The sequence below is a fragment of the Hippocampus guttulatus genome, chromosome 7 (assembly GCF_054856545.1).
Source record: "Hippocampus guttulatus isolate MCC_2025c chromosome 7, RoL_Hgut_1.0, whole genome shotgun sequence".
Taxonomy (NCBI): Eukaryota; Metazoa; Chordata; class Actinopteri; order Syngnathiformes; family Syngnathidae; genus Hippocampus; species Hippocampus guttulatus.
In genome coordinates this window covers 3,088,236-3,114,776 of record NC_141267.1, presented here as the reverse complement: position 1 = coordinate 3,114,776, position 26,541 = coordinate 3,088,236, and the positions used below count along the sequence as shown (strand labels likewise).

General features: G+C 41.8%; 2 protein-coding genes across 6 annotated transcripts in view; both read right to left on the bottom strand.

Moving 5' to 3' along the window:
- Positions 1–1,170: 1,170 nt before the first annotated feature.
- On the bottom strand, positions 1,171–8,413 carry tm4sf1 (transmembrane 4 L six family member 1). The gene is made up of 4 exons (XM_086115212.1): positions 7,998–8,413; positions 5,948–6,016; positions 4,957–5,099; positions 1,171–2,162 (listed from the first exon to the last, which is right to left on the bottom strand). Exons 1-4 carry the CDS (start codon positions 8,175–8,177, stop codon positions 1,964–1,966), a joined length of 591 nt encoding a protein of 196 aa, XP_085971338.1. The 5' UTR covers positions 8,178–8,413; the 3' UTR covers positions 1,171–1,963.
- The window catches only part of LOC147201994 (uncharacterized), a 39,968-nt gene continuing 18,447 nt past the window's right edge, over positions 5,021–26,541 (bottom strand). Inside the window, exons 5-14 of one of the 5 annotated variants that reach the window (XR_015101344.1) lie at positions 21,363–21,515; positions 21,192–21,279; positions 20,689–20,860; positions 19,473–19,629; positions 18,108–18,290; positions 17,711–17,795; positions 16,881–16,976; positions 13,543–13,698; positions 5,948–6,016; positions 5,021–5,099 (exon numbers count right to left, since the gene is read on the bottom strand). Coding sequence is in view for 4 of the 5 variants with exons in the window: in XM_086115209.1 (XP_085971335.1) it covers positions 13,553–13,698; positions 16,881–16,976; positions 17,711–17,795; positions 18,108–18,290; positions 19,473–19,629; positions 20,689–20,860; positions 21,192–21,279; positions 21,363–21,515 (1,080 nt within the window). In the remaining variant the exon portion in view is untranslated. Of the gene's footprint in view, positions 5,100–5,947; positions 6,017–12,726; positions 13,417–13,542; positions 13,699–16,880; positions 16,977–17,710; positions 17,796–18,107; positions 18,291–19,472; positions 19,630–20,688; positions 20,861–21,191; positions 21,280–21,362; positions 21,516–26,541 lie in introns of those variants that run through there. The other 4 variants (XM_086115209.1, XM_086115210.1, XM_086115208.1 and 1 more) reach the window with 4 other exon arrangements.

Sequence of the window (26,541 nt, the reverse complement as noted above, 5' to 3'; positions counted from 1 at the left end):
ATATGAATAGCATCGATCGGGGTTTGCCTCGAGCCGAAAACTAACTTCGCTATCGCTAGCTTCTCCTGTTCAACGTTGCTAGCTTCTCGAGTTAGCTTTCGGCTAACGTCGCTACCTTCTACTGTTCATTCCACAAGAGTTGGCAGCTATGCTTTGACAAATCACCATCCTCTATCCAAAAATCACACTTACTTTTTTGCAAATCCTTGATCATAAGCAGACCGGTTGAGAAAGCAGTCATCTTTGAAGTGGAGATGGCAGAGAACACTCGTCGATGATGGCGTGAAATTCATTCGCTTCGTGCGAATAAAAGATGTCCATTTAAGTGCCCTGCTATCCTTCGGCCACTGGCACAACTTTTCTGTCGATTGCGAACAACACATCGCCACACACCACCGTGGCATCTTACCAACAAGCAATGCAACAATGATGTTCAATGGAAGGACTTCCCTCGCATCTCTCCATGTGACGTCATTTCCGAAGATTTCCTAAGATTGCCGAAGAAAAGCATTTTCATTGTCAAGGGCGTTGCTACGGGTTAAACAAAGAATCTGGAAGGGTTGCGTTAAAAAAAAACGTAAATATGCTTATAATTGTTCAGCCATTGATATTACTCAAAAACATGGTTGGCCAACTTTACTTCACACTTGGCCTTTAAGGATTTTGTGATTGATTATGGAGTTGCAGGTTGCTGTGGAGTACAGGTGGAGGGGGATGGACTATAGCAGCAGAAGACCACACCGGGTGCCACTCCTTTCAGCTAAGAACAGGAAACTGAGGCTACAATTTGCCCAAGCTCATCGAAATTGGACAATAGAAGATTGGAAAAACGTTGCCTGGTCTGATGAGTCTCGATGTTTGTCTATTTCATAATTATTGCGATAAATCGCTCATGTGATCAGCATCTTCTCAGAAATGAATATCAATCATCATTAATTATAACATATAAAGGTAGCTTGAGAAAATGTATTTCAAAAGTGCATACTATCAAACACCCTCCACATTAATCAGTAGCCAAGAAGGAACTCTTAGTTTCAAAAAGGTTGGTGAACCCAGCTTTGGATCGCAGTGTCGCTCTATATTTTGAAATAATGGAAAGTCCTCAACCCAAGGTCTGACCCAGAAACTGATTACGAAACATAGCAGTTGGTGCCCACCATGCATACACACTTGAAATGAAAATATTTTTTATTCAAGACAGCACAAACAAAATTTATAAAAAATATGCCACAAAAATCTAGCTAGCTAGCTAGATCGATGGATAGATAGTATTTAATTTGAATTTAAGAGCCAAACAGCCAAAGAAATAGGCACAACAAAATACTTCAAAAATATAACCATTGTACAGACAACAAACACACATTTGTGTGTGGTAGTGAATTAACACTACAATATTGGATAGATCAAATACCTCCTGGCACATCATAATCATCTTGTCCATAAGTAGGCACATTGAAGTCAAACTGACAAATACATGACAGCCTTTCAAAAACATGCAAACGGCATCTTAAGTTTATTCGTGAACTAATAAGAGTTTGATGTTTGAATTGTGTTCATTTTGTCCCATCAGTTCCTATGAAACTCTTCAAATTAAGAGATTATAAAAATGAATGATACGATTAAAATAACAGAGAAGTAGGACACAGAATCGACTTCTAAATCGATGTCTCGGAGTGCTACGTTATTTCACCTTTTAACAAAGTATGAGCATTAGTAGACTTTAAACCGACCCAATACCACAAACTGTCATCGTCTGAGTCCTTTTTCAATTTTACATTTCATGGATAACATGGAAGGCAAATGTGTATTGTGTAATCTCAGTGATGATTCTGTGAGGTGCTTTAAAATGAATGCAATAATGAAGCTGCGCCGTAGACAACTGTGTGGACATTTGGCCTTCAGTGTGTAGAACTTGCAAGTGTATATTTATTTATTTATTTATGTAAATGTTGCGTGCGAGTGTCTAAGCATTCAAACTATACTCCTGCTTATAGCAACAAGGCCGACAGATGGCGTTAACTACACCGCTGGCCAGTTGTAAGAAGCACAGGATGAACTCCAGGACAGCAAGTCCCAAAAGCACACACAGAAGAGTCACGTTCCACTCGACAATGTGGAGCGGCTGAAGGCACAGAGACCACATCGCCGACTGCAGCAGATACCTGAAACCAAAAATTAGGAAAGAAAATCAAAAGAAATGCAGGAGCATAACCTGAAAAAAAAATCCATAAGAAAGTGCCTCTATTTTAAAATACAATAGGACAAGGTTGAAGGTAGATTAGTATTTGGTGGTGTGTTTCAAATGTCGGTAGTGTGGAGACTAGTGATTCACACCACCGCCTCACAGTTCTGAGTTTCTGGATTAAAAGTGGATTCACACTGGCTTGTTTCCACAAACCCATGAACTGAATCAATGAAGACTTGAAATTGCTCCGAGATGTGAATGTAAGATTTGGTGGGTATCTACATCCCCTGTGACTGGCTGGTGACCAGTCCAGAGTGTTGCTAATAAGGACAAACAAATATAAGGTGCATTATGCTTATGATTACAGGTAGTCATGGCATCACCTCAGTTACTTTATAAAGTACAACCATATTGGCCCAGGGGTGCCCAACCATTTTTGACTGAAGATCTACTTTTCAAGCAGCCAATCTCCCCTGATCGACCCCTTACTGCATGGATATATGCATACGTGCTTACATACACGTGCACGCAACAGAAATATTGTCATGCTCCTGTTCTTGTGTGTCTCCAACAGATGGCAGAGGAGGGCCTTTCCTCCAGCGTGCACACCTGTTGCCTTTTTGGTCATCAAGTTAGCCAAGTATTTAAGGACTGCCAAGATCCTATGTCTCTGTTGTATTATTGGTCAATGCTGTTCTTGCTCAAATTTTGTTTTCTAGACGTCTTGATCTCATTGCTGTCGTTTTTGCTCTTTATCTCTCCACTTGAAAGTATTTGTTATTTTGTCTTTGATCTTGCTCATATATATTTTTTTTGTGTGAAATTGCACTCTGGTCAGTTCGTTTATATAATAGGATTTACGATTTCCTTGCCTTTGTAACCTTTTTTCTTAATGTATTGTTTTTCCTGGTTCTTTTTGACCAGCTCTTTCTGTTTATACTTTGTCGGTATGCTTTTGTAATTAAATATAAAAATTTGGAACGGATTTTGTTTGTCTACGTTTGTGGGATCCGATCGTCATTCAGTTCATTCCCAAACTATGTCAAAAGTACAGTACAGTAGACACAAGAGTTTGTGAGTTTGGGAAAAGGAAATCACTGACTACCTTAGTGGGAGACCCAAGGTGGAGGCAAGGGATGCGCATTTGCAGCATGTTAACGATTGTAGCTCACGTGTACCGTTTTAAAATGCTTCTCCTGGCACTCCAGATTCCCATTTTTTTTCATCAGCGGATTGCAGATGAAACAAATTTTGAATGGGAGGAATAAGAAGGAGAAAAAGATATAGCGTATTTTCGGCACTATAGGGTGCACCAAAAAGTCTTCAATTTTCTTAAAAGCTCACCGAGCGCCTTAAAATACTGTGTGTCTTTTGTATGGTCATTACGGTAATACATCGACTCCAAGATGGCTCCTTCCTGGAGACATGCTTCCAATGTTATAACTTGCTGTTGGTTCAGTGAACTGTGTCGCTGCTTTATTAAATACGTTTTTGTTGCAGCTCCGAAAAAAAGGAGAGCTGTGGTGTTCATTTTTTAAAACAGTCTCAACAAATACAGGTATGTCTTTGTCTATCTGCGTGCCTTCTTCCGTTCGACTCGAGAGGCGTTCAAAACCTCCTCCGGAAAACGTAAACTAATCATTACTTCAATAAAACTATGAAAATTGAAAATAATACTGTACATCAAAACTGAAAAGCAAGCAAGGATATCACAAAATAAATTCTATAGCCACCCCTACAGAATTTATATTGTGATTTCATCATTTGTGAATACACAACAAAGGAATAAATAACTACTACTGGCATCTGATTGTTGTAGTTGTGGCGCTATGATCAAGGAAATGCCAATGCGGTCTGAACGCCTCTCGAGTTGACAGGAATAAGAGAAGGCACGGAGACGGACAAAGACTCACCTGTGTTGAAAAAAGGAGAGTTGTGGTTTTATTTTTTTTTAATGCAGACTTTATTCATGGTTTTCCCAGTGTCAACAAATACAGGTACTGTACGTCTTTGTCCGTATCTGTGCCTTCTTCCGTTCCACTCGAGAGGCGTTCATGGCCACCTCCGAAAAACGTAAATTAATGATTACTTCAATGAAACCACGAAGAAAATCAAGCGAGGAAATCACAGAATAAATTCTGTAGGGGGCTATAGAATTTATTTTGGGATTTCCTCGCTTTTCTGTTTTGATGCATTATTTTCAATTTTCGTACAGTAATTGTTAATTTACTTTTTTCAGAGGCGATCATGAACGCCTCTCAAGTTGAACGGACGCCTCTCGAGTTGAATGGAAGGAGTGTAGCACCATCAAGTGGAGGCATTGTAGATTGCGCCTTATAATGTGAAGCGTCGCTCCAATGTATGAAAAAATTTACAAAATAGCCATTCATTGAAGGTGCGTCTCATAATCCAGTGCATCTTTTAGTGCGGAAAATACGGTACTGCGTCGCGACAGCCCCAATCGCAAGCTGCAAAACGTCCGGTGATGCAGGTCACGGGCCATCTTAAAGGTGACCTGTTTTCTCATTTTATTTTCTTTTATTAAATACTTTTTTTGTGCAAGGAAACTAATAGCATGCTGAGGGTGCACTGTACAGTAACACAAAAAATATCATTTGAATAACACGCACACAGACAAACAAATCTTTTTTTTTTTCTTTTTCATTTTCCCCTTCACCTCTCAGGACCAGTCCACAGGCTACCGGTCAATCGCGATCGCTGGTTGGGCACCCCTGTATTAACCCAAGTCATAAAAGGCAGTATCTTGCTACCTTCCTCCTTGATCTGCGAAGGGGTACGACCACCCGAGAGAAGTGAAGCACAGTGGACCCTGCATCAAGGCGAGACCTGAAACGATGAAGCAATAGCTTGCCCCGACCAGGCCCACCACGGCTGCCAACACTGACCCACACATCTGGAGGGCAACAGGAACATATTACTTCAATGCATTCAGTTAATGCAACACGTAGAGGTATCCATGAATTGGTGCCCTTGTTCAGTTTAGAAATACGCAGAGGCGTGATATTATTTCCTCAATGTTTAAGAGGATTATTTTATTATGAGGGCGGCCCGGTAGTCCAGTGGTTAGCACGTCGGCTTCACAGTGCGGAGGTACCGGGTTCGATTCCAGCTCCGGCCTCCCTGTGTGGAGTTTGCATGTTCTCCCCGGGCCTGCGTGGGTTTTCTCCGGGTGCTCCGGTTTCCTCCCACATTCCAAAAACATGCATGGCAGGCTGATTGGACGCTCTAAATTGTCCCTAGGTGTGAGTGTGGGCGTGGATGGTTGTTCGTCTCTGTGTGCCCTGCGATTGGCTGGCAACTGATTCAGGGTGTCCCCCGCCTACTGCCCGGAGACGGCTGGGATAGGCTCCAGCACCCCCCGCGACCCTAGTGAGGATCGAGCGGTTCGGAAAATGGATGGATGGATGGATTTTATTATGAAACTCGAGAAAATCGAAGCGAGGCAGCTGCTCTTGACAGTCACACACGCACACACACAAACAGCAGCTGCGGATGTGGCTTGACTGGTGTGTGCCAAGCTCACTATGTTGCGTGTTAACAAACAAAGGGACCCTTGTTTAATCATCATGGTTGGATTAGCATTAGCATACCGCCTAGCAAAGGGCAGGGTGTAATATCGTAGTTGAGACAACCCTTCAAATGTACGTGCTGTGCTTTGAGGCAAGAGGGCCATGCAAAACACATTCCATTTCAATATTGGTGATGTACAATAATAACATGAGATGTGTTGTTTATTCTTACCATGAGGCTCTGGTTCCAGCAGCAACTACATTTTCCCAAAGTGATGAAGGTTACAGCAGGAACGAGCATCTAACATAGAACAGGAAAATAAAGTTGTCATGTGCCATACATGCCAGAATACCGTAATTCTTCGACTATATACTTCAGATCACAAAAATAAGGTGGGATCCAGTGTGGATGAGGGAGAGAGCTTGTGGCGACCAAATAATCTTTCCCAATTGATGAATGATAATCATTTCATATTCTTTTTAGTTTTCCAACGTTCCCTGACTGCCGAGTGTTGTCTCAATGCTCACAGGAAGTTCAGTCACATCCTAAAAGAGGGAGTGAAGTTCCCAAGGTCTCCCTTTTTCCCAAGCACACACAAATGCACGAACGTGCAATCACGAAACAGTCAGTTACAGAGACTGAAAGAAAGCAAAAAATAAAAAATAACCACACACAAAAAACACACTGTCAAAGATGAAAGTAACGGATTCAGATTTTGAAAATGAAAAATCAGCTCAATCGACGATTCAACAATCTAAGTCTTGTGCGGGAAAAATATAAGCGCTCATCTGTTTCTCTCCTTAAACCCAAACAAAGGGGCCGGCTCAGTGGGAGCATAAACCCCACAGATCAGAACTGTTTATTTAACACACAACCTCACTGTTCTCAGGGGACAAAAGTGAACACAAGCTGACCAAATGATGCCAAAAATAACTTATGCATGTCTAAATATGATTGAATAAACAAGCAATACACTAAATAATGCCAATGATAAAAATTGGATCATTTTCAATCAAGAATGTCCCCTCAATAATGTATCCCATCATACCGCATGCTTGTTTGTTTGTTTGTTTTTTGCAACGATTGCAAAGATTTTTTTCAGTGAATGCGGCATTTCATGTAGCTGTCGCTTTTGAGCAGTCAAGTTACTTGGATGTGAAAACTTTGTTTACGCTATATGCAGGTCAGAGCCAGGTTTCAAAGAAAGTAGCTTGTATTTATTAGGCGTTCAGGATTTTGGAGTCGATCACCCATCAGCGAGTTAAAAGACAAAAAAAAAAAAACCAAACGATAATCACCGATCTGAAGATGGACCACTCTATTAAAACAACTGCTTTTGTTGACCCTCGCTATTTGCGGGGATTGGGTTTGGCCCAGCCCACGAATAAACAACATTTGCATACAAATGACGCTCACTGAAGTGCACTGGGAAAAAGTAATAACAATTAAAACCTAAAAATTCTGATTAACATTCAATACGCATATAAAGGAGTGGTAAGAACTCGCCCATCCCAAAAATAAAAATATTTAAAGATATTGCGGGAAAATAGACATTTTTACTTGTACAGTACATGCTGAGAAACCTTCAATTATTAATGATGGCAGCACAGAACATCCCTGGAGTGAACCAGATTGTGTAATTGTGTTTGTATTCTTGTTAAAGTTTTATCGCACGTGTTTTGTAAGGTGCTTTGTTACAGCTGCAGCAGGTTGTGAAAGCGCCGCTACATAAACAATGTTGAATCATGTCTTATTTGGGGGACCCCATCAATGATGTCATTGTTCATTTGGCAATTTATGACATTGCAATCGATCACAGATTTTGCATCAAATGCAAAATATCTGCTGGTCCCATCCCACTGTGTAAAGCCTCGTTTTTATTCCGATGTAGAGATGAATCATGGAGCCTTCGACCTATTTGCCTATGACTACAATATTTGACTCTGGCACCAATTACATCTGTTTAATCCGTCAACCATTCTGTATTTTTTTTTCCTAAAATTGACCGAACACCAATATGAACTTTTGGTGTTTGGTTTAACAGCCTCACTGTTAAACTGACAATTTTATCACAGTAACCTATATGACATGTAACAAAACATCTGTAGTAGTTGCATTTCAAAATTGGTGTCATTTGTAACGCACGTTGAAATGCTGAAAATCAGACTTCCACATATGGTTTCCTGTTCACGTTCCAATGATCGTGTCAAATAGAGAATGACTTCAAAAGAAGTCATGCTTGTTTTCTTTTTGGGTTTTTTTGTTTCTGTTTTCCACTTACCAGCAGTCCTCCACCACCCAGTCCACCAAAGTACCAGATGTAGCTGGCCAGTCGCCCTTGTTCGATGTATGTCATTTCTCCCATCGGAAACAAGAGGAGCAGATTGGCCAGGATACAACAGAAGGCCAGAGGTAATAGAGCCAGACCCAAAGACCTGGCGAAGCCCACTGAACAACACATCACTCGGCTATCAAAAAATAAATAAAAATGGAAGATTAAACAAAATCCCACAACTGTAAGCAAGAGGACAAAAAATGGAGTGGATAAGGAAGCGAGTTGAGAAAGAATGTAAGAATAGGTCCGAGCAGCTGGCTGTGGTGGCAGGAAGCAAGCATACGTGGTGAGAGCCTGCGAGTTGTACAGATAATCCTTCCCTTTAGAGAGGCACTTCTACTACTGAACAACATAGGGCCAGGAAACACACACACACACACACACACAGAGGAAACAAGCTGACCAAGAGCTGCAATGGAGCATATGATTGGAAGTATGAAAACTTGTTGATTTTTATTTGGCTTGAAGTCATTTTTTGCAACAACTTCCAAACATTCCAAATGACGGCACCAGCTTCTACCATCAAGTTATTTTATGTTCGTGTGACAATTTGAGATCATGAAAACTGACTAACCCTCTCGATCGAGAGTTGCACAATTTGACATGACTTCTAATATCAGCATGTCAGGAAGCTGAAAAACTCATGGTGGGCAGTTATGCTTTACAGAGGTCGAAAGGGGTGGTTTACAGTTGCCTCATAATCCAAGTGGAATGCACCACACATCCAGATAAACCGCACGCTAATATGGAAGCCCAACATGCTGCTGTATGAAGCCTCGTTAATCGGGGTGATTAACCGGTGGAACAAAACACACGGCTTGTTATATAACCTTGTGATAAAAAACAAAACAAAACATGAGTTTGGAGATGTAAGTAGATCAACATGGAAGCCAAGTTTTTCCACACGAAACTGCAACCAGAGTTTCCACACAGGCAGATTTTGAAGGAAAAAAAAACTGACTGAAATGCATGTGAACGATCATTTTTAACTGTGACAATTAGGACATTTTTGAGCCTGATTTATTATCAGTATGAGTGTGCACATGTAAATGAGGTCAAACACTCATTGGATCCTTCGAAGAAGATACTGGCCGCTGAGCTGGCGGGCCGGGCTTTTAGCTCAGCAGCCAGTATCCTGTGCTTTCAAGGAGGTGACGTGATGGCTGCACGTTTTCAAATGCAATCGTTTGGACACACAAAAAAAAAAGGCTCGATTGTTCATGCAAATAGATGTAGAAGTTCAATGACTAACGCACCCAGGATTGCGTGTTCCATACAGGGAAATTTTTTTCACATTTCATTTTGCGCATTTTGAGAGGAGGAGGTGCAAACAGGTCAATTAAGCATCTAAAAAGGGATTTATCAAACCTGAGACAGATTGCAGTGGCTGATTTTTGCTTTTTAAACAATGAGACACAAAGGCAGGTGCAAACCAGCACAGCTGTGCAGAAGGGTTGTGACTGTGGTTACTGTGGCAAGGAAATGACAGGGAGAAGGGATCTTTTATCAACAGCACGCCACCAGCTCATCTCGGATGGACTGATACAAAGTGGAAAAAGTGTTCTTTGGTCTGACAAGTCCACATTTCAGATTGTTTTTAGAACTTGTAAACACTGTCCTCTGGGCCGAGGAGGAATAGAACCATCCCGACTGCTACGTAAAGCCAGCATCCGTGATATTATGGAGCTGTGTTCGATAGAGTGGTCACAGTTTGATGCGCACCGCATGAATATTTATTTTTTCTTTGCTCTATGGCGCTTCAAAAGTCACAATGTATTGTTCGAGACATTTAAAACAGAAAATCATCGGTCAAACTGCTCCAAAAAGTTAAAAAAGAGCAAAAGATGGCACATACAAACAGGAACAAAACCATGTAAAAATGGTTAGAATTGTGAAGAATTAAGAGATTTTTGTGTGATTGTGCTTTTTGAAAATTTGAATGAATGAATGAACAGTTGATCAGAGGATGCAAAATGGGGCCAGCCGTCGGTGGCCATTGATCACTCTGATTGGCAAAAGCAAAGCCATGGCAAAGAAAATACGACTTTAATGTTGCAGCTCCGAGACAAAAAGAGCTTGTGTTGTCTTTTAAGCGTGTGCTTTATTAATTTTTTAAACTCCCAAACGAATAAAAGCATGTCTTCCATTCTCCATTCTTCTCTTCTGAATTCGGCTCAAGGGGTGTTGAAAGACCGCCTCAGAAAAACATAGATTAATGATACCTTCAATGGCACTAAGATCATTTTAAAAAATGCACCGAAACAGAAAATCCAGCATTGAAATCACAAAATGAATTCTACAGGGGTGTTTGTAAACACACAAAAAAGGAATAAGTATTTTAACATCAACATAGACACAATTCTGAACGAGTCCAGTTTCCGAAATTAAGCTCAATAAAACGTTGCTTTGTACTTTGACTTCTTCCTGCTTAATTCTGAGTGTAATGGCCATTCATCTGGAGATATGTGAATTTTATTTCATAAAACCCTAACTGTGGACGGTATGATGAAGAATGATGCACGCATGTGCGGTATACTTGGCCACCCCCCACTAAAGGTGTCGTGTCACTCTGGTCACCACCTGCAAATTTTCTGGCTATGCTCCTGGTTCATATCGAGTTGCTCTGCTCCCTCACTGTTGCAAAATGTAAAAAGCTGAATTGTGTGTGTATTTGGAGTGGAAAATCGGGATATAGTGCAAATAAGATGAAATCCATTCATCCATTTTTTGATCCGCTTTATCCTCACAAGGGCCGCAAGTGTGCTGGACTGTATCCCAGCTGTCTTCGGGCAGTAGGCGGGGACACCCTGAACTGGTTGCCAGCCAATCGCAGGGCACACAGAGACAAACAATCATCCGCACTCACACTCACACCGAGGGGCAATTTAGTGTTCAATCATCCTGCCATGTGGGAGGACGCCCAACCCTAAGAAAACCCATGCAGGCACGGGGAGAACATGTAAACTCCACACAAGAAGGCCGGAGTCGGAATCGAACCCACGACCTTTGCATTGTGAGGTTGACGCACTAACCACTCGCCCACCAGGCCGGCCTAAGCTGTAAATTTCAGGTCTAATTCACCGTACTCACCTCATATTTCAAAAGATGAAAAAATGTAATCAACGTTGACAGAAACATGAAAAAAGAAAATGTTATGGTAAATCTTCCCATTTTCATGTGGCCGCAGTCGGAGGTGCATTTCTGATCCTTTCAACACAATGAATGACATGTCATAAAATCTATCAACAATTACTGCATACATGAGAATGAGATCAGATTAGTTTGAAAGAATTGGACAACAGCATTAAAAAATAAATTTCCACTCATTCAAGAACCACTTTTTAATGGATTCCTTCCATTTTCCACTCCTATTCAGAGTGATATGTGGGCGTCGCCGGTTACAAAAAGACTAACAGACATTCACACTCAAAATAATACCAATGGACAATTTTGTGTGTGTGTGCATGTGTGTGTGTGAGAGAGAAAGAGAGGAGGTTGGGGTTGTCACACATAGACGCATGAAGGGAGGTTGAAGGCATTCTCCGAGTGCTCATTTTGCAGCAGCCAACTTTACATAATCCACAAGTGTAGATCTTGCAGTTCGTCATGAGAGTAGTTTGGACGCGCTGATCTCCTGCACGGACTCCAGCGAGGCCATTATGCTTTCGCCATGTAGACTGCATACCTCTCTTGTGTTGAATTGAAAGGGAATGAGGGGAGCTACTGTATTTCGATTGCCCGGGAATCAAGTCAGCTGTGCTTGGTCCCACAAAATTGCGGCCAACTACAAAAATGCTAAAAGAAAGAAAACTTCACCCATACTCACCGTCAGGCTGCACTTTGGGCTAGACTTATTCTGAGTATGAAAACAGGGCCCAGTCTTAAATTAACAGACAATAATATGCATACTTTTGGAATGTAGAGAAAGAGGAAACAGACAACAATAAGCAAACTCCACACAGAAAGGTCTGAGGTGAGACTTGAACCCAGAACCTCTGAACTTTGAAGCACATGCGTTGCCACCCTGCCACAAAATTTCCACTTGGAGTAGTTGATTGCATGGATTCACTGATACTGACCACGCCATCATTAGATCTATAGCTGCTCAATGACCACAGTTGTGAATGTGAGTGTGAAGGGTTGTCTACACTATGTTCTCTGTGACTGGTGATCAGCATGTATAGCCTGTTATTGGATTCAGATTTTCTGTAACTAGCAGGGGCGGCCCGGTCGACTGGTTAGCACGTCTGCCTCACAGTGCAGAGGTGCAGAGTTCGATTCCGACTCTGGCCTTTCTGTGGGGCGTTTGCATTTTTCCCCGTGCCTGTGTGGGTTTTCTACGGGTACTCCGGTTTCCTCCCACATTCCAAAAACCTGCATGGCAGTCAAGTAGAACACTCTAAATTGCCCCTGGTTGGGATTGTGAGTGTGAATGGTTGGTTGTTCGTCTCTGCGTGCCCTGGGATTGGCTGGCAGCCAGTTAAGGGTGTACCCCACCTACTGCCCCAAGATGGCTGAGATATGCTCTAGCATGCCCTTATGAGGATAAGACAGATCAGAAAATAGATGAATGGATGTAACTAGCAGTCGATATTTGATGGATAGGTAATTTCGGTCGTTTCCAGTTTGCAGACTAGGTCAAAATCACAAATTAAATTTACGCCAATAAAACATGTTTGGTGAAACGCTGATGTGTTTATTGAAATAATCAGTTCTGTTTTACATTACACACTATAGCACTCAATAGAAAAGAAGCTCATCAGGTGACATTTATTTTTAAATAAATTTCAAGACATTTTTCACACACAAAAACAAACCTGTAATACAGTTAGACTGTGGGTACCCATAAATTGTCTGCATTGTGACAATGGCAAACACCAAATCGTAATTCATGGTTCCAATTCTCAGCTGGTGGAATAAAACGTCACCAAAGAGCAAGCATCTGTGATTTTTAATCGATAACCTCTTTTATACAAGCCAGCTAAGCATATTCACTGCTGTTTTCCATCTCGCCATCTTGTGTGTAAGGTACTGATGTTGGAAGTGGAGTTGAAGCTGAGTGTAGTAGCAGAATCAGAAGTTTACTGAGATATATTCAATCGTACCGCTACTGTTTACTGCCTCTGATGCTATAATTCACCGGCAGTGTGAAATTGGCATAAATCGAAATGAAATTAGCATGTTGCAGTGGCTGAATTACCGTATTTTCCGCACTATAGGGTGCACCAAAAAGTCTTCCATTTTCTTAATTTACGTTTTTTGGAGGCGGTCATGAACGCCTCTCGAGTCGAACGGGAGTAGCCACGGAGACGGCGGACAAAGACGTACCTGTAGCTTCATCTCGTGGATGCATTGTAGATTGCGCCTTATAGTCCAGTGCGTGCAATATATGAAAAAAAATTCAAATATAGGCCAATAATTGAAGGTGCGCCTCATAATCCAGTGCGCCTTTTAGTGCGGAAAATACGGTAATTGTTTACTAACGAATTACCTGAAGCAGTCTAAAATCCCATTGCACATCCATCTGATCGGGGGTCTGATCCTGCCCACAACACCCTGGTTGGATGATCCTTGTGGCTGGCCGATGGATTCCACCAATCCCCTATTGTGATGATCTGTCCCCTCCCAAACTGAGACCTCTTGTGACCTGGGTTTATGAACAGAAACAAAAATGGCTAGAGCCTCCGCACAACAAGCAACAAGGTAAGAGTCAATTCAAAATGCCATGTCGCATTCACAATAAATAAAAAAATTTCCATGGATGAAGTGAGATCCAGCTGGCTGTCACCAAGCTGTACCCAGGGGCAGGATGGCAATTGGGAAATTCGGGATAACCCCTGCATGGCAACAGCCAACCGGGGTTACGTTGGATTAACGTTACAACAGGTTGTCAATCAAGTGTTTCTTCATGGATTACTTTGATCAGGCTATTTCTTTATACAGCCAGAGAAAGCGCTGTTTCTATGTCTGCCTGTCTGTCAAAAAGAGGAACATTTTGAGAGAGGTACGAAACAAAATTATAAATTCTATTTAGGAATTACTTCATTGACATTCATATTTCATGAAAGCGGATCGTCAATTATTTGTCATGAATGGTTTTCAAAATGAACTGTTTCAAAATAGTGTTTGTACAGGAAATTGGGAAATTACATTTGAATACAATCTACCATAACATGGAAAATATGTAGGATTCATGCCTCACAAAAATATGAAAACAACCAAGATGAAGTTGAGCGTACTACATTTTAATATATTCTGCTGGGGGGACTTCAATGCTCATGTGGGCAATGACGGTGAAACCTGGAAGGGCGTGATTGGGAGGAACGGCCCCCATGATCAGAACCCAAGTAGTGTTTTATTACTGGACTTCTCTGCTTGTCACGGACTGTCCATAACGGACACCCTGTTCAAACATAAGGGTGACTAAAGTGAAACTCCTCTCTAACGAAACCTACATGGGCGAAAATAACCCCTCGTGTGAAAAAATGTTCATGCATGAAAGCCATTCCTACTTTTCTGCTCCCCCTACAACAAAAAATCCCCCTGTTCCGTTATACGAAATATTTTTCTCCGCTCTTGCCTCGCGACGAGATTCACAACAACGAAAGCAAGCCTTCCACAAAAGTCTGATCCAACCTCAGCCAACAGCGACTCTTACTGCTTCGCTCCGAAACTGCAACAGCAACCACCACACTGGTTTACACATGCACAGTAGTCCAGGAAGTATTTCGTTGCATTGCTAAAATGGCTACAAAACAGAACTTTGGATGCCAAGCAGCTCAGACAAGAAGAGCTCTGACACTGGAAGAGAGGGTAAAAGTGATCAAAATGAAAGACGGAGGAAGCAAAATAAAAGACATTATCCAAGAAATTGATGAAAGTGAAAGTGAATGCTGATCGTAAATTTTGCAACTTCTTTCCCTTTTTTTCTCTTTGTGTGCAACTGTACATTGGCTATACAGTACTGTACAGTATGAAGTGTCTTTGGGAATCGGATTGTTTGACTTCAAAAATCATTGATTTAAATTCCAATTAAAATGAGCTAAAATTAAGAAATCAATACTTTTATTTTCTCTCAATTATTTTTTCACGAATGGATAGAAAATTCAAATGTTGCTTTACAACATAACCAAAAAATGTAACTGATTTTTGGGTGGGTTTTTTCTTAGTTTTGTATCATTACATTTTTTCATTACATATTCTTTAAGTGTTACAGTACTGTATACAGTTTTCTGGGCGTGTCCCACTGAGAGGAGACCCCAAGGGCAACCTTTGACACGCAGGAGAGATTATGCCTCCTGGCTCCCTTGGGAACACCTAGTGATCCCCCAGGTCGAGCTGGAGGAAGTGGCTAGGGCAGAGGTGGGCAAACTACAGCCCGTGGGCCGAATCCGGCCTGTTGGTCTTTTTAATCTGGCCCGCCGAAGGTTGGTACACAATTAAGGTTCGATGTCAACGACTGCATTCATTTCATTTGCACTTGTAATGGCAGGCATTTCAACGCCAGGTGGCGCAGTTACTTGAAGTTGCAGAGCATAGGGAGGGAGAGGGAGACGATACGGAAGCCCGCAGTAGCGCCAAGTCAAGCAAATCCCGTTCGATACGACGGAATAAGTGTGTCCGTGCCACTATTTTCTATTATTGGATCCAAAACAGCAACATGCAAGTCACTCTTTATTGCAGTGAGTTTTACTGGATTAGCGAAAATTTTTATGTCCTGTAGATCATGGCATCCAAACGAAGAGGAACAGTAATGGCCGCGGAAGAGAAAGTGAAGTGTATCTGATTAAACGAAGAGGGTTACAAAGTATGAAACATTCAGGAGACGCTTGGAGTATGAAAGACTCAAATCTACAAGACTTTGAAAAACGAGGAAGTGATTCTTGCTCAGTCCGATTCTGGCTGCTTCCATGCTCAGTGAATTGCTTGCGGCTCGACAGACAGTCAAGTAAATAATAAACGTTTCCTGGAATGGTTTGACTGTTATCGTGCGAAAAACTTTCCGCAAACTGGACCACTAATAAGAGAGCAATCGAGTTCCATAGCGCTAAGACTTCGAAGCGTCCCGTGGCTGGGTTCAAAAGTTCGTTGCACGACATCAGCTGAGCAACGCTGTCTTGCGTGGAGATCGAGGGGAGGTCAAGTTCGAGACAGTGAGTGAGTGGAAAGAAAGCCACCAGGTCTTTTACTCGTCTCATTTTGTAGCAAATAGTAACTAACTTTGTTAGATTTTGTCATATACCTGTACTGTATGCTGCAGTTTTTGGACAATATATTGGTGCACTTTGTTGCTTGTGTTGTCACACATGTACAGTATGTTGTTAACATACTTGGACGTTCATACAGGACATATACCATAGTTGTGTCACTGTTCTCATTTAAAGAAAAGTATGGTAATACTTTAATGCTTTTGTTCTGATGATGTTTGGTATGGACCGTCAACATATAAAGTTTTTTATATGTACCGAATCTTGTGCTGACCCGGCCCACCTGTCAAATTTAGAAATCAATGTGGCCCCCGAGCCAAAAAGTTTGCCCACCCCTGGGCTAGGGAGAGTGAAGTCTGGGCTTCCCTACATAAGCTGCTGCCCCCGCGACCTGACCTTAGATAAGTGGATGAAAATGATGATGAAATAAAGAATAGAAGAATAGTTGGTCAGCAAAATCAGGATTCATACCATACATGTGTTCCACCTGGGGTGTATTCACTACAGTTTTCACTGGGTTTTATGGATAAGTAAATAGATAGGGGAGGGTGATATTACCACCAACAAATTGTCTGTAATAAACTGTCAAAAATAAGTACAAACAATAAATGACAAAAAGTACCAATGACTGGCCAGTTGACTTTATGACCTCGTCTTGTTAGAACCTCAGCCACCTCTTGGTCGATTCCCTCCTCCAAATTCACAGACCATTGATTTTCTATGCAGAGAGACAACCAATGTATGAGTGGGTATGCGCGAATGAAGAAAAGACAGACGGTGTTCCAAACATTCTAATACTTCTCAAGTTACAGTAGTATTGCCATGAAATACAGTGTACACACACTATTTGTGGGTTATAGGGACCAAGCGGGCCTGCGAATCGCTAAAATTTGCTTGTAACTCACACACATTGAAATGCATTGGGGGAAACAAATATATACATGTATTTTTTTAACCCCAAAAATTCTTCCATATACACTGACAAACATTCAATATGCACTATCCACAAAAAATGGGGGTAAATGGGAAATCACCAGGAAAGTTGAATAACCTTGTACTATTTTTTTGTGGAGGTGAGGTGAGACAACTTAATCTCTCTCACACGCTTGTTGGTATCCTCTTTACTTCAGCGAAGATCTTGTGATTACAATGGCAAAATTGGATTTATCCACGCATCCATTTTCTTTGTCCCGCTTATCCTTACGGACAATAGGAATCTGGAGCCTATTTCAGTTGACTGCAGGCAAGAGGTGGGGTGCGCACCTTGCCCTGGTCCCTTGTGAATAACAAATACAGGATCGAAAAACAATGACTGAGACTCCCATTTACACCTAACAGGTAATTTAGGAACCACCGTGCTTTCTCTTTGTGATTTCCAGATTGTTTTATAATAACGCTATTTCTTAACGTGTGACTATTTAGCCCAAGCTAAGCTACTGTCGTCATATTTACCTTTGAGATCATATTGTACAAAAATTCTTGGTGAATCGAGTGCTTGCTGTGGATTCATCCCAAACTCCAACATGTTAAACAACACCTAAACACATACAAAAAAAAACAATGTGTGGGTTAGAAGCTTTGTTATATTGTCCATTTCCACAAAACTGAAGCATTTTGCTGGTAGGATTTGTTTCATCCGCACACGAAACAGCTGGAACACAAAAAAATTGGATTCACAAAGCGTACAATTTTCAATGAGGCTTTGCTCAATGCAATGTCTAATTGTTGACCTGTTGTATTCCTCAAGTCCACAAATGCTTTCATCAGCATCTTTGACCACAAAGGTTTTTGTACATCTGATCTCAGCGAGGAATCACTCATTGCAAATTGGGTCTTTGTTACTCCATACCTGAATGTGTCCTTGTGGTTGCATCAAAGCGCCCATTACTCCCAAGGAGGCGAGGAGTTGTGGCTTTTGGGATTCAGATGCGCAGTCAGTGAGAAGTGCAGGTATTATGGTGTGGTAGGGCCGCTTCCCCCCGGCAACGCAGTTAACACTGTTTTGATGAAGAGAGAAGCTGGCCCCACGATTCTGTCAGAATTGGGAAAACATTTCCGAAAAGTGTTAACCTGACCAGAAATCAATACTTGATCATCAATCCAAGTTGATTATATGGACAAAAAGGACAAACTACAACAATCACTAAGCAAAGGAAAATAAGAAATGGGTCTTATATTTTATCTGACTGTGTAAAGATTATGAGAATTGCTGTCCTGTCATACAGAAGAACATTTAGGAGATCAAGAGCGAAGGTCATTCGCTCAAATTCATAGTAAATTCAAATGCAACAGGTAATCTGATTACCGGTACTGTAAATTCTGGTCTGTTGAATGCGCTGGTATATAGGATGCACCCAATTGTTTCTTTAGTTATTTAAAAAAGGCTCATTAAAAAAATAATAATAATAAAAAACCCTCTGGTTTGCTCACCTTAGCCTAAGCTTTATAAGCTTTATGCTGTGCTTGTTGGATGTTCAATTTGTATGTGTTACAAACAGTTTTATGCTTCTTTTATGGCTTAAAAACTGATGTCCATTTGTGTTAGCCTGTCTACGGCATTTCCCCATTCTCTGTTAGCGTTAAGCTAATAGAGTTATGTCAGGCTAAAAAAATCTACTGTGATGCTTTGTTGAAAGAAATTTGAATGAACATTTATAACAAATAAACAGTTTAAAGCAAAAACTCTTTCCCTCTCATTTGGACAACTGTTAGATGTCAAACTAAATATTGGGCAGAATGCATACAATTTACAAGAGAAAATAAACTGCAACTTTTATGTAGAAAATGAGTGGAAACAGCACAAGGTAAAAGAGGGGAAAAATACAGCAGGTTGGCGTGACAATAATACGCAAATAAGTCAGTTTAGACATATGAGGTTTGTATGTTTCAGCAGATATGAATGAATACCGATTCCGAGTGCTTCAGTGTGTGCAAATTTAAAAACATGAAGAGTTAACACTTGAACATTTAGCGCAACAATTTTTAAAAATCCTGAATTGTAAACATGATTTTTGTGCGTGGAGCTAAGAAAAGACGAGACTGTGACAATCCTAGAGTCAAGAAAATATGCATAGGTAGGTAGGTAGGGAGGTGGGTGGGTAGGTAACGTATACATAAGTAGACTGGCTTTAGTAGTTGAAGAATTATATTAGTCGCTCACACGTGACACACAAAAAGAAACATCAACAGACAGTTTTGTGCTGCATCGTCAGACCTGAAGAGAGAAACCGCAGTCCTTTGGGACAAGACCAGTCCCGAAGCCCATAAATGTGCTGTTGATGAAAGAACAGGCATTACCCTGACAGTCAACCACACAGAAATAGACTGTGTCACTTTCTGTCATCAGGGCGGGCTCCACATCTTGCATGACCCTAGGGCACAAACAATAAATATTACTCTTTGAATAAAGTTATGTTATTTGTTGTGTTTTGTTTTTTGCCTGATTGTTTTTTTTTCTTTCAGTGTTTTCCCGACATCAGTCAAAATGCACACAAATAATCTCCTCACTCAGACATGCCCAAATGCCAGTGTTAAGTCAACCTTAATGAGCCAAAGCGCATATTTAACATGAGAAAACTCTCACAGGACACCGCCAGACAAAAATGTTACAAAAAGTACGTAATGAAATCATGCAGAGCGCCTCTCAGTGTACTCATGAATGTATTCACTCACTGTGAAATCGGGGCTTGTGTAACAGGGCCAGTAAAACACTTAACTTAAAATATTTACTGTACTGCATTATAATTACACAAAATCTGTGAAATGATAAATACCTGACGTTTTGTTTTCCTCCATTATCTAAAGGTCGACCAAACATTTTAAAATGTCCCCCTACTTCAATAATTAACGTGGCCCTGCCTCTTTGAAATTGTGCTCATGCCTTTGACCCTCCCCTTTTTCTCTTGATGTCCATGGGGATGTAAGCATCTTTAGAGCACTTTTCATTTCAATTAGAAATCGAAATATTGCTGTGCCATATGTGTGTAGGTGTGTCTCACACCATAATTGACGGGTGGGGGGCGGGGGGGTTCTGTGATTCCGTCTGTGATTTTAGACGATGTGAATGTGACTCGGAATGGGTGTCTGTCTATAAATATTCACTGCCAGTGACTGGCAACCATTTCAGAGCAGAGTCTGCCAATCGCCTGAAGTCAGCTGGGAGTTAAAAATTTTAATAGAGTCAAATCTACAATACAATTGCGGCACTGAAATCCAAAGTCTTCTGAACTAAGCAAACACACCCTTGCCAAAATACACACACAGCAGACATGGCATTAAAAAAAAAAAGGGGGAGAGACTGCAAGGTGGTTGGGTCAAAGCATGGAGCCAAGGCAAACATCTACACTCCAATCGAAAGTCAACAGAGTGTGCCAGGCTCTCACTGGTACGAACTAAAGTGTGGAGACACACACACAATCACAAACATGTACCTGTCCATGTTGATGAGCTGGGCTCGCTGGCTGCTGAACTTTTTTTCCAATAGGCTTTGCAGTGGAATGGTCACATGGTCTGGGTCACCCACGTAGCTTTTAGCATCTGTTTGGGCTAAGCGAATAGCCTCCACCAGAATATGGATGTAGTCTGCACTATTATGACCTAAAGCTTTAAATAAACATGGGGACTTCAATTCTGTAGTTTCAATTCACTCTTGTATGTACAGCCCATATCAAGTCATTTTGCATGTGCAGATATTCGTCACACTGGTAGATGTGTGGCTAATTGATTTTTGTGGTATCATTTTCAGGATTATGTTAAGTAAATTCGCTGCACTGGTAGCTCAAATTCAAAACTATCCAAAATAGGAAGCTTACAACAGATGAACTTGTTTAATGACGCAACTGGTGGGTGGACAGGCACTCTGATGTTGTGAAGTGAAATTTGACACATTTACATCATCCCCCCCCCACCCCCCAGCTCCCAGTGTAATGGTTACCTTTGAGAGGGAAGTTCTCCAGGATGTTGAGAAGCAGCAGGGCAGCCAACCCTTGACTATTAGGAGGAGACTCCCATAGGCGCACACCCTGAGCACACAATGGAGTCATTTACTCTACTGACCGTGTTAGTCAAACAGAAATCCAATAAGCAAATGAAAGTTAAAAGACACCTTGTACTTTGTGCTGATGGGACTGACCACATCACTGTCATGGCTGCTGAGGTCATCCAAGGTCATGACTCCTCCATGTTGGACAATGATGTCAATGATGGCTTGGGCAACTCTGCCCTGGTAGAAAGCTGCCTTTCCATGCTCTCCTAATTCCTATTTATGTAGTGGCCCAAATATGTGTGTAATAATCATAAAATTGGGTGCAACATTCAACATTATGTGTGGTAATTGCAAGGCAAAATAATGAGCATGAGAAAAGGGAGCTAAACGATTGCATAGACAAGAAGAGCGGCTTGGATCAAGTTCATGCACCAGAAGTAATGAGTTGTCTTAAATGTCAGAGAAAATGACAACATCTATGGTACTACTGGAAATTGTGGAAGAAATTCCAACACGGACAGATAAAAAATAATTTACTGATGGTGTTTTCACAGACTTAAAAAAACTTTTGATACAATAGATCATAAAATATTACTGGAAAAATTAGAGAGATATGGTAAAAGAGGTTTGGCACATAAATGGTTGAAAAGTTATGTAGATGACGGTATCACTATGTACAGTTCAACAATTTCAAATTTTGCGAGTTGACACTAACTCACGGGGTGCCCCAAGGGTCTGTGCTTGGTCCTGAACTATTTATACTCTATCGAGGGGGGTTGGCCTCTCTTCCACTCTGGAGTTACCCGCGGCGAGAGGCGCAAATCAGGTGTGGGCATACTCATTGCCACCCAGCTCAGTGCCTGTACATTGGGGTTCACACCGGTGAACGAGAGAGTAGCCTCCCTCCGCCTTCAGCTGGGGGGACGGGACCTGACTGTTGTTTGTGCCTATTCACACAGCAGCTCAGAGTAGGCACTCTTTTTGGAGTCCCTGGAGGTTGTGCTGCAGAGCGCTCGCTCTGGTGACTTCCTCGTTCTGCTGGGGGACTTCAATCCTCACATGGGCAATGCCAGTGAGACCCAGAATGGTGTGATTCGTAGGAACTGATCAAACCTCAAGTTGTGTTTTTTTATTGGACTTCTGTGCTCATCAGGGATTCTCCATAACGAACACTATGTTCAAACATAAGGGTGTCCATATGCCGACTTGGCGCCAGGATACCCCTGGCCGCATTTCAATGGGTGACTTTCTGGTTGTATCATCGGATTTGAGGCCGCATGTTCAGGACACTCGGGAGAAGAAAGGGGCACAGCTGTCGAAAGATCAACACCTGGTGGTGAGTTGGCTCCAATGGTGGGAGAAGATGCCAGTCCGACCTGGCAGACCCAAAAGTATTGCGGTGCCTGGCGTAATGGCAACCCCCAAACTGGCTAGTGGACACTGGCAGTAAGAGATGCCGTCAAGATGAAGAAGGAGTCCTATCAGGCTTTTATGGCCTGTGGGACTCGACTCAAAAGGCAACTGATGGGTACCGGCTGACCAAGCGGGACACAACTTTGGCAGATGCTGAGGCAAAACTCTGGCATGTGAAGAGTTTGGTGAGGCCAGGGAAGGTGACTTCCAGGCGGCTTTGAGGAAATTCTGGCCCACCATCCGATGTCTCAGATTGGGGAAGCAGTGCACCATTAACACTGTGTTCAGTGGGGATGGTGTACTGTTGACCTCAACTCGGGACATTGTGACTCGGTGGGCAAAATACTTCAAAGACCTCCTCAACTCCACCAACACACATTCCTTAGAGGAAGGAGAGTCTGGGGACTCTAGGTTGGGCTCTCCTATCTCTGAGGTTTAAGTCACCAAGGTGGATAAAAAGCTCCTTGGTGGCAAGGCCCAGGGGGTGGATGAGATTCGCCAGGACTTCTCAATGCTTTGGATGTTGTGGGGCTGTCCTGATTGACATGCCTCTCCAACATTGCGTGGTTTTTGGGGAGAGTGCCTCTGGATTGGCAGACCGGGGTGGTGGTACCACTCAGCACTCAAGTCTCAGATTCAAGAGGAGCAGTTTGGTTTTCATCTCGGCCATGGAAAAACGGACCAGCTCGACACCCTTGGCAGGGTTCTTGAGGGTGCATGGGAGTTCGCTCAATCAGTCTAAAGGTGTTTTGTGGACTTGGAGAAGGCGTTCAACTATGCCCCTCTTGGAGTTCTATGGGGGGTGCTTCGAGAATATGGGGTATCGAACCCCCCTGTACCATCAATGTCAGAGTTTGGTTAACATTACCATCAGTAAGTCAAATTCGTTTCATGGTCATACCATGATCATACCATGGAAACATTCTGTCAATGAATCTTAGGTCACTGCTATTGTTTCAGTATGTTAGTTTGCCCTGAGCATGTGTGTGTGTGTGTGTGTGTGCGTGCGTGCGTGTGTGTGTGTGTGTGTGTAAGTCTTTCCCATAATATGACATGACGAATGACAAGCTTGTCTGATTTATCAATTCGTTAATCATCTCATGGTTCTTGCATACACTGACAGTTTCATACTTGGTGGGAGCAGAGAAGCACACACACACACACACACACACACACACACACACACACACACACACACACACACACACACACACACACAAAAAGAGGCATAAGTAGCAATCCCATCTTGAAACTGCAGAAAAGAAGATTATAAAATTCATATTAATGTTTACCTGTCACAGTTCTCTCACATGCTTACACAAATGGGACAGGCAACATGAAGCGAAAAGGCTAGTCTGAATGAAATACACTTCAAATGATATGTAAACATAAACTGCTTGTATTTTTTGCAATGTATGCCACATACAATCAGATTTCTGGGTGTCAGTTTACTGTCAAAATGACACATGCATATTGTTAGATGTTTTTTTTTTTTTTTTAAATTCTATTGTAGACTGTTTAAAACATTTTCCTGCTCTCACCGTTACTCACTGCCATGCCATTTTTGGTGCACTTATAGACCAAATTACAAACTCCAAAATTAAAAAAAAAAAAGGGAAAAAATGAGTACAATGCCTTGCACATCCTGTTCAAGTGAATACAGTACAAGGACAAGGTTGAGGTTGATATTGATTTTGTCAATGGGTGCAAATATTCTCAGATTTGAAACTTGATGCCTGCAACACTTTCCGAAAAACAGGCGAACAGGTTCAACCATTGAGTGCCATGATTGGGTTTAAAAGTAGTATCCTGGAAAGGCTGTGTTGTTCATGGGGCGAGGTTCACCACATTGTGAACGACTGCGTGAGTAAACAGACCAACAGTTAAACAGTGCAAACACTGGCAGTATTGTGAGACATTTTTAAACACGATCAAAGTCTGACAATTTAAATAATCAAGTATTAAAAATTACATGCTCATATTATTGAAGGTATTTTGGACAAAAATGTTATTTCAGACGTGTACAGTATTAATTTGGTAGCCCTTCACACAATCTGTACACATGAAATTGCTCTCACCCTCAAAAATGTTGGCGACACCTGCCGTAAAACAAAAATAAAAGGCCATCAAGATTTCATTAATAAACCAACATTGACCCCATAAAAAACTAAATTACCTAATATTTCCGAATATCAGATTTCGATATTGTCTGCAGTTCTTTGAAGGAATGCAGACAACCAGTGATTTTCTGGGCCACATTAATGATCCTTTGGAGAGCCGTCGTGTCTTCTATTGTGTGACTGGCAAACGAAACACACATACAGTAAGTGAGGACGCTTTCCATGGAACACCAGCTTTTATGGAAGATTGTTACTCTGAAGGACCCTCAAGAAATGGAGTCTCTACTGCACCATGTTCACAATAATTGTTGTATTTCTGCTCCAACTCAGATTACTTGTAATCTGCATACCCAAGAAGCGAACGTCAAGTACCCTCTCCATGGAGTCCTCGCCGATGAGCAGTGCCTTAATGTCTGTCTTCGGCCTTCTGTAGTCCACAATAATCTCCTTTGTTTTGGTTGTATTTGGGATGAAGTTGTGATGTTGATACCACACTACCTCCACCTCATCCCAGTATGCTGATTCAACCCCCCAGAGAGGAGCCCCACCACAGGGGTATCATTCGCAAATTTTATGACAATTTTTCATAAAAAGTATGCCGTTGACGGTTGAGCTGGATGAATAAAAGAGCTACTGTTGTGGTGGATGGGGGGCACAGTTTTAAGTACAGTTTACTGTTTATTGCGGGGGTTACGTTCCAAAAAGAACCAGTGATAAGTGAAATCCGTGAAGTAGGATTTATTTTAAATAAGCAAAAAATATGTGAGAGGGACGAAATTTCAAATGTGCTGTATGTTTCACATACAGCACATTTGACAATAAAGTTGTACTTGGTACTTGATAGTCATCTTTATTTTTTTACAGTTATTATACAATACTGAATTATGTATACAATGCAGAGGTGATTGCTCGAAGACTGCAAGGGAAGCTCAGCTTCCCCTAAAATTTCAAAAAGTAAGTGATCAAATATATGTGTGTACGTACAATTGTGTGGACATGTCATTGACTAAATTTGCGCTACAACGCGCTCAACTTTTGTTCCGAATCAGCTTCTTATTACTGGTTACGACGCGACTCTCTTCTCATTCATTCCCGCAGCTTCACTGTGCTTTAAACTGTGTGGACGCTGAGCGTCCACCGCGCGGACGCTGGGCGTCTCGACAGTTCAGTGTAGGTTGTCCCAATGCATTGAAACGAGACGAGTCATTGGATAAATGCTGGTTTTGTCCCGCCCATTGGACGCTCAGCGTCTCTGGGAGTCTATGGACAGTGGGCGTTTATAGGCTGGCCAGGAAGCTCAGCTTTTCTGCATGATGACTGGATGATCTGTCTGAGGCTGAATCTCTTTTTGATTGACAGCGAAATGAGCCAATCACCGATCTTATGGTGAAGGCATCCTTTCCATTTTTTTGAAAAGGAACGGAGAGTAGAATTTACGTATAAATAAACGGCACATTTTATGATGTAGGCCGAAATTGAGCTTCCCCTCCTTGACAGACAAGCATCCGCCACTGATAAAATGAAACCAAAGACCAAAAATTTGCATAGGTAAATTTGGGAAGCTGTACAGAGACGAGGTGCGGAAACTCTTCACGTCGGTCAGTGCCTTAGCCAATCACGATGCAGAACGCAATTCACTGTTTAAAAGCATTTTAAAAAACTTCACTAAAAATTTTCGTGAAACAGCAAAGCCGCGGAAAGTGAACCGCGTTAGAGCGAGGGATCACTGTATACAGGGTGAAAAGAAGAGGACTCGGTAATCAGCC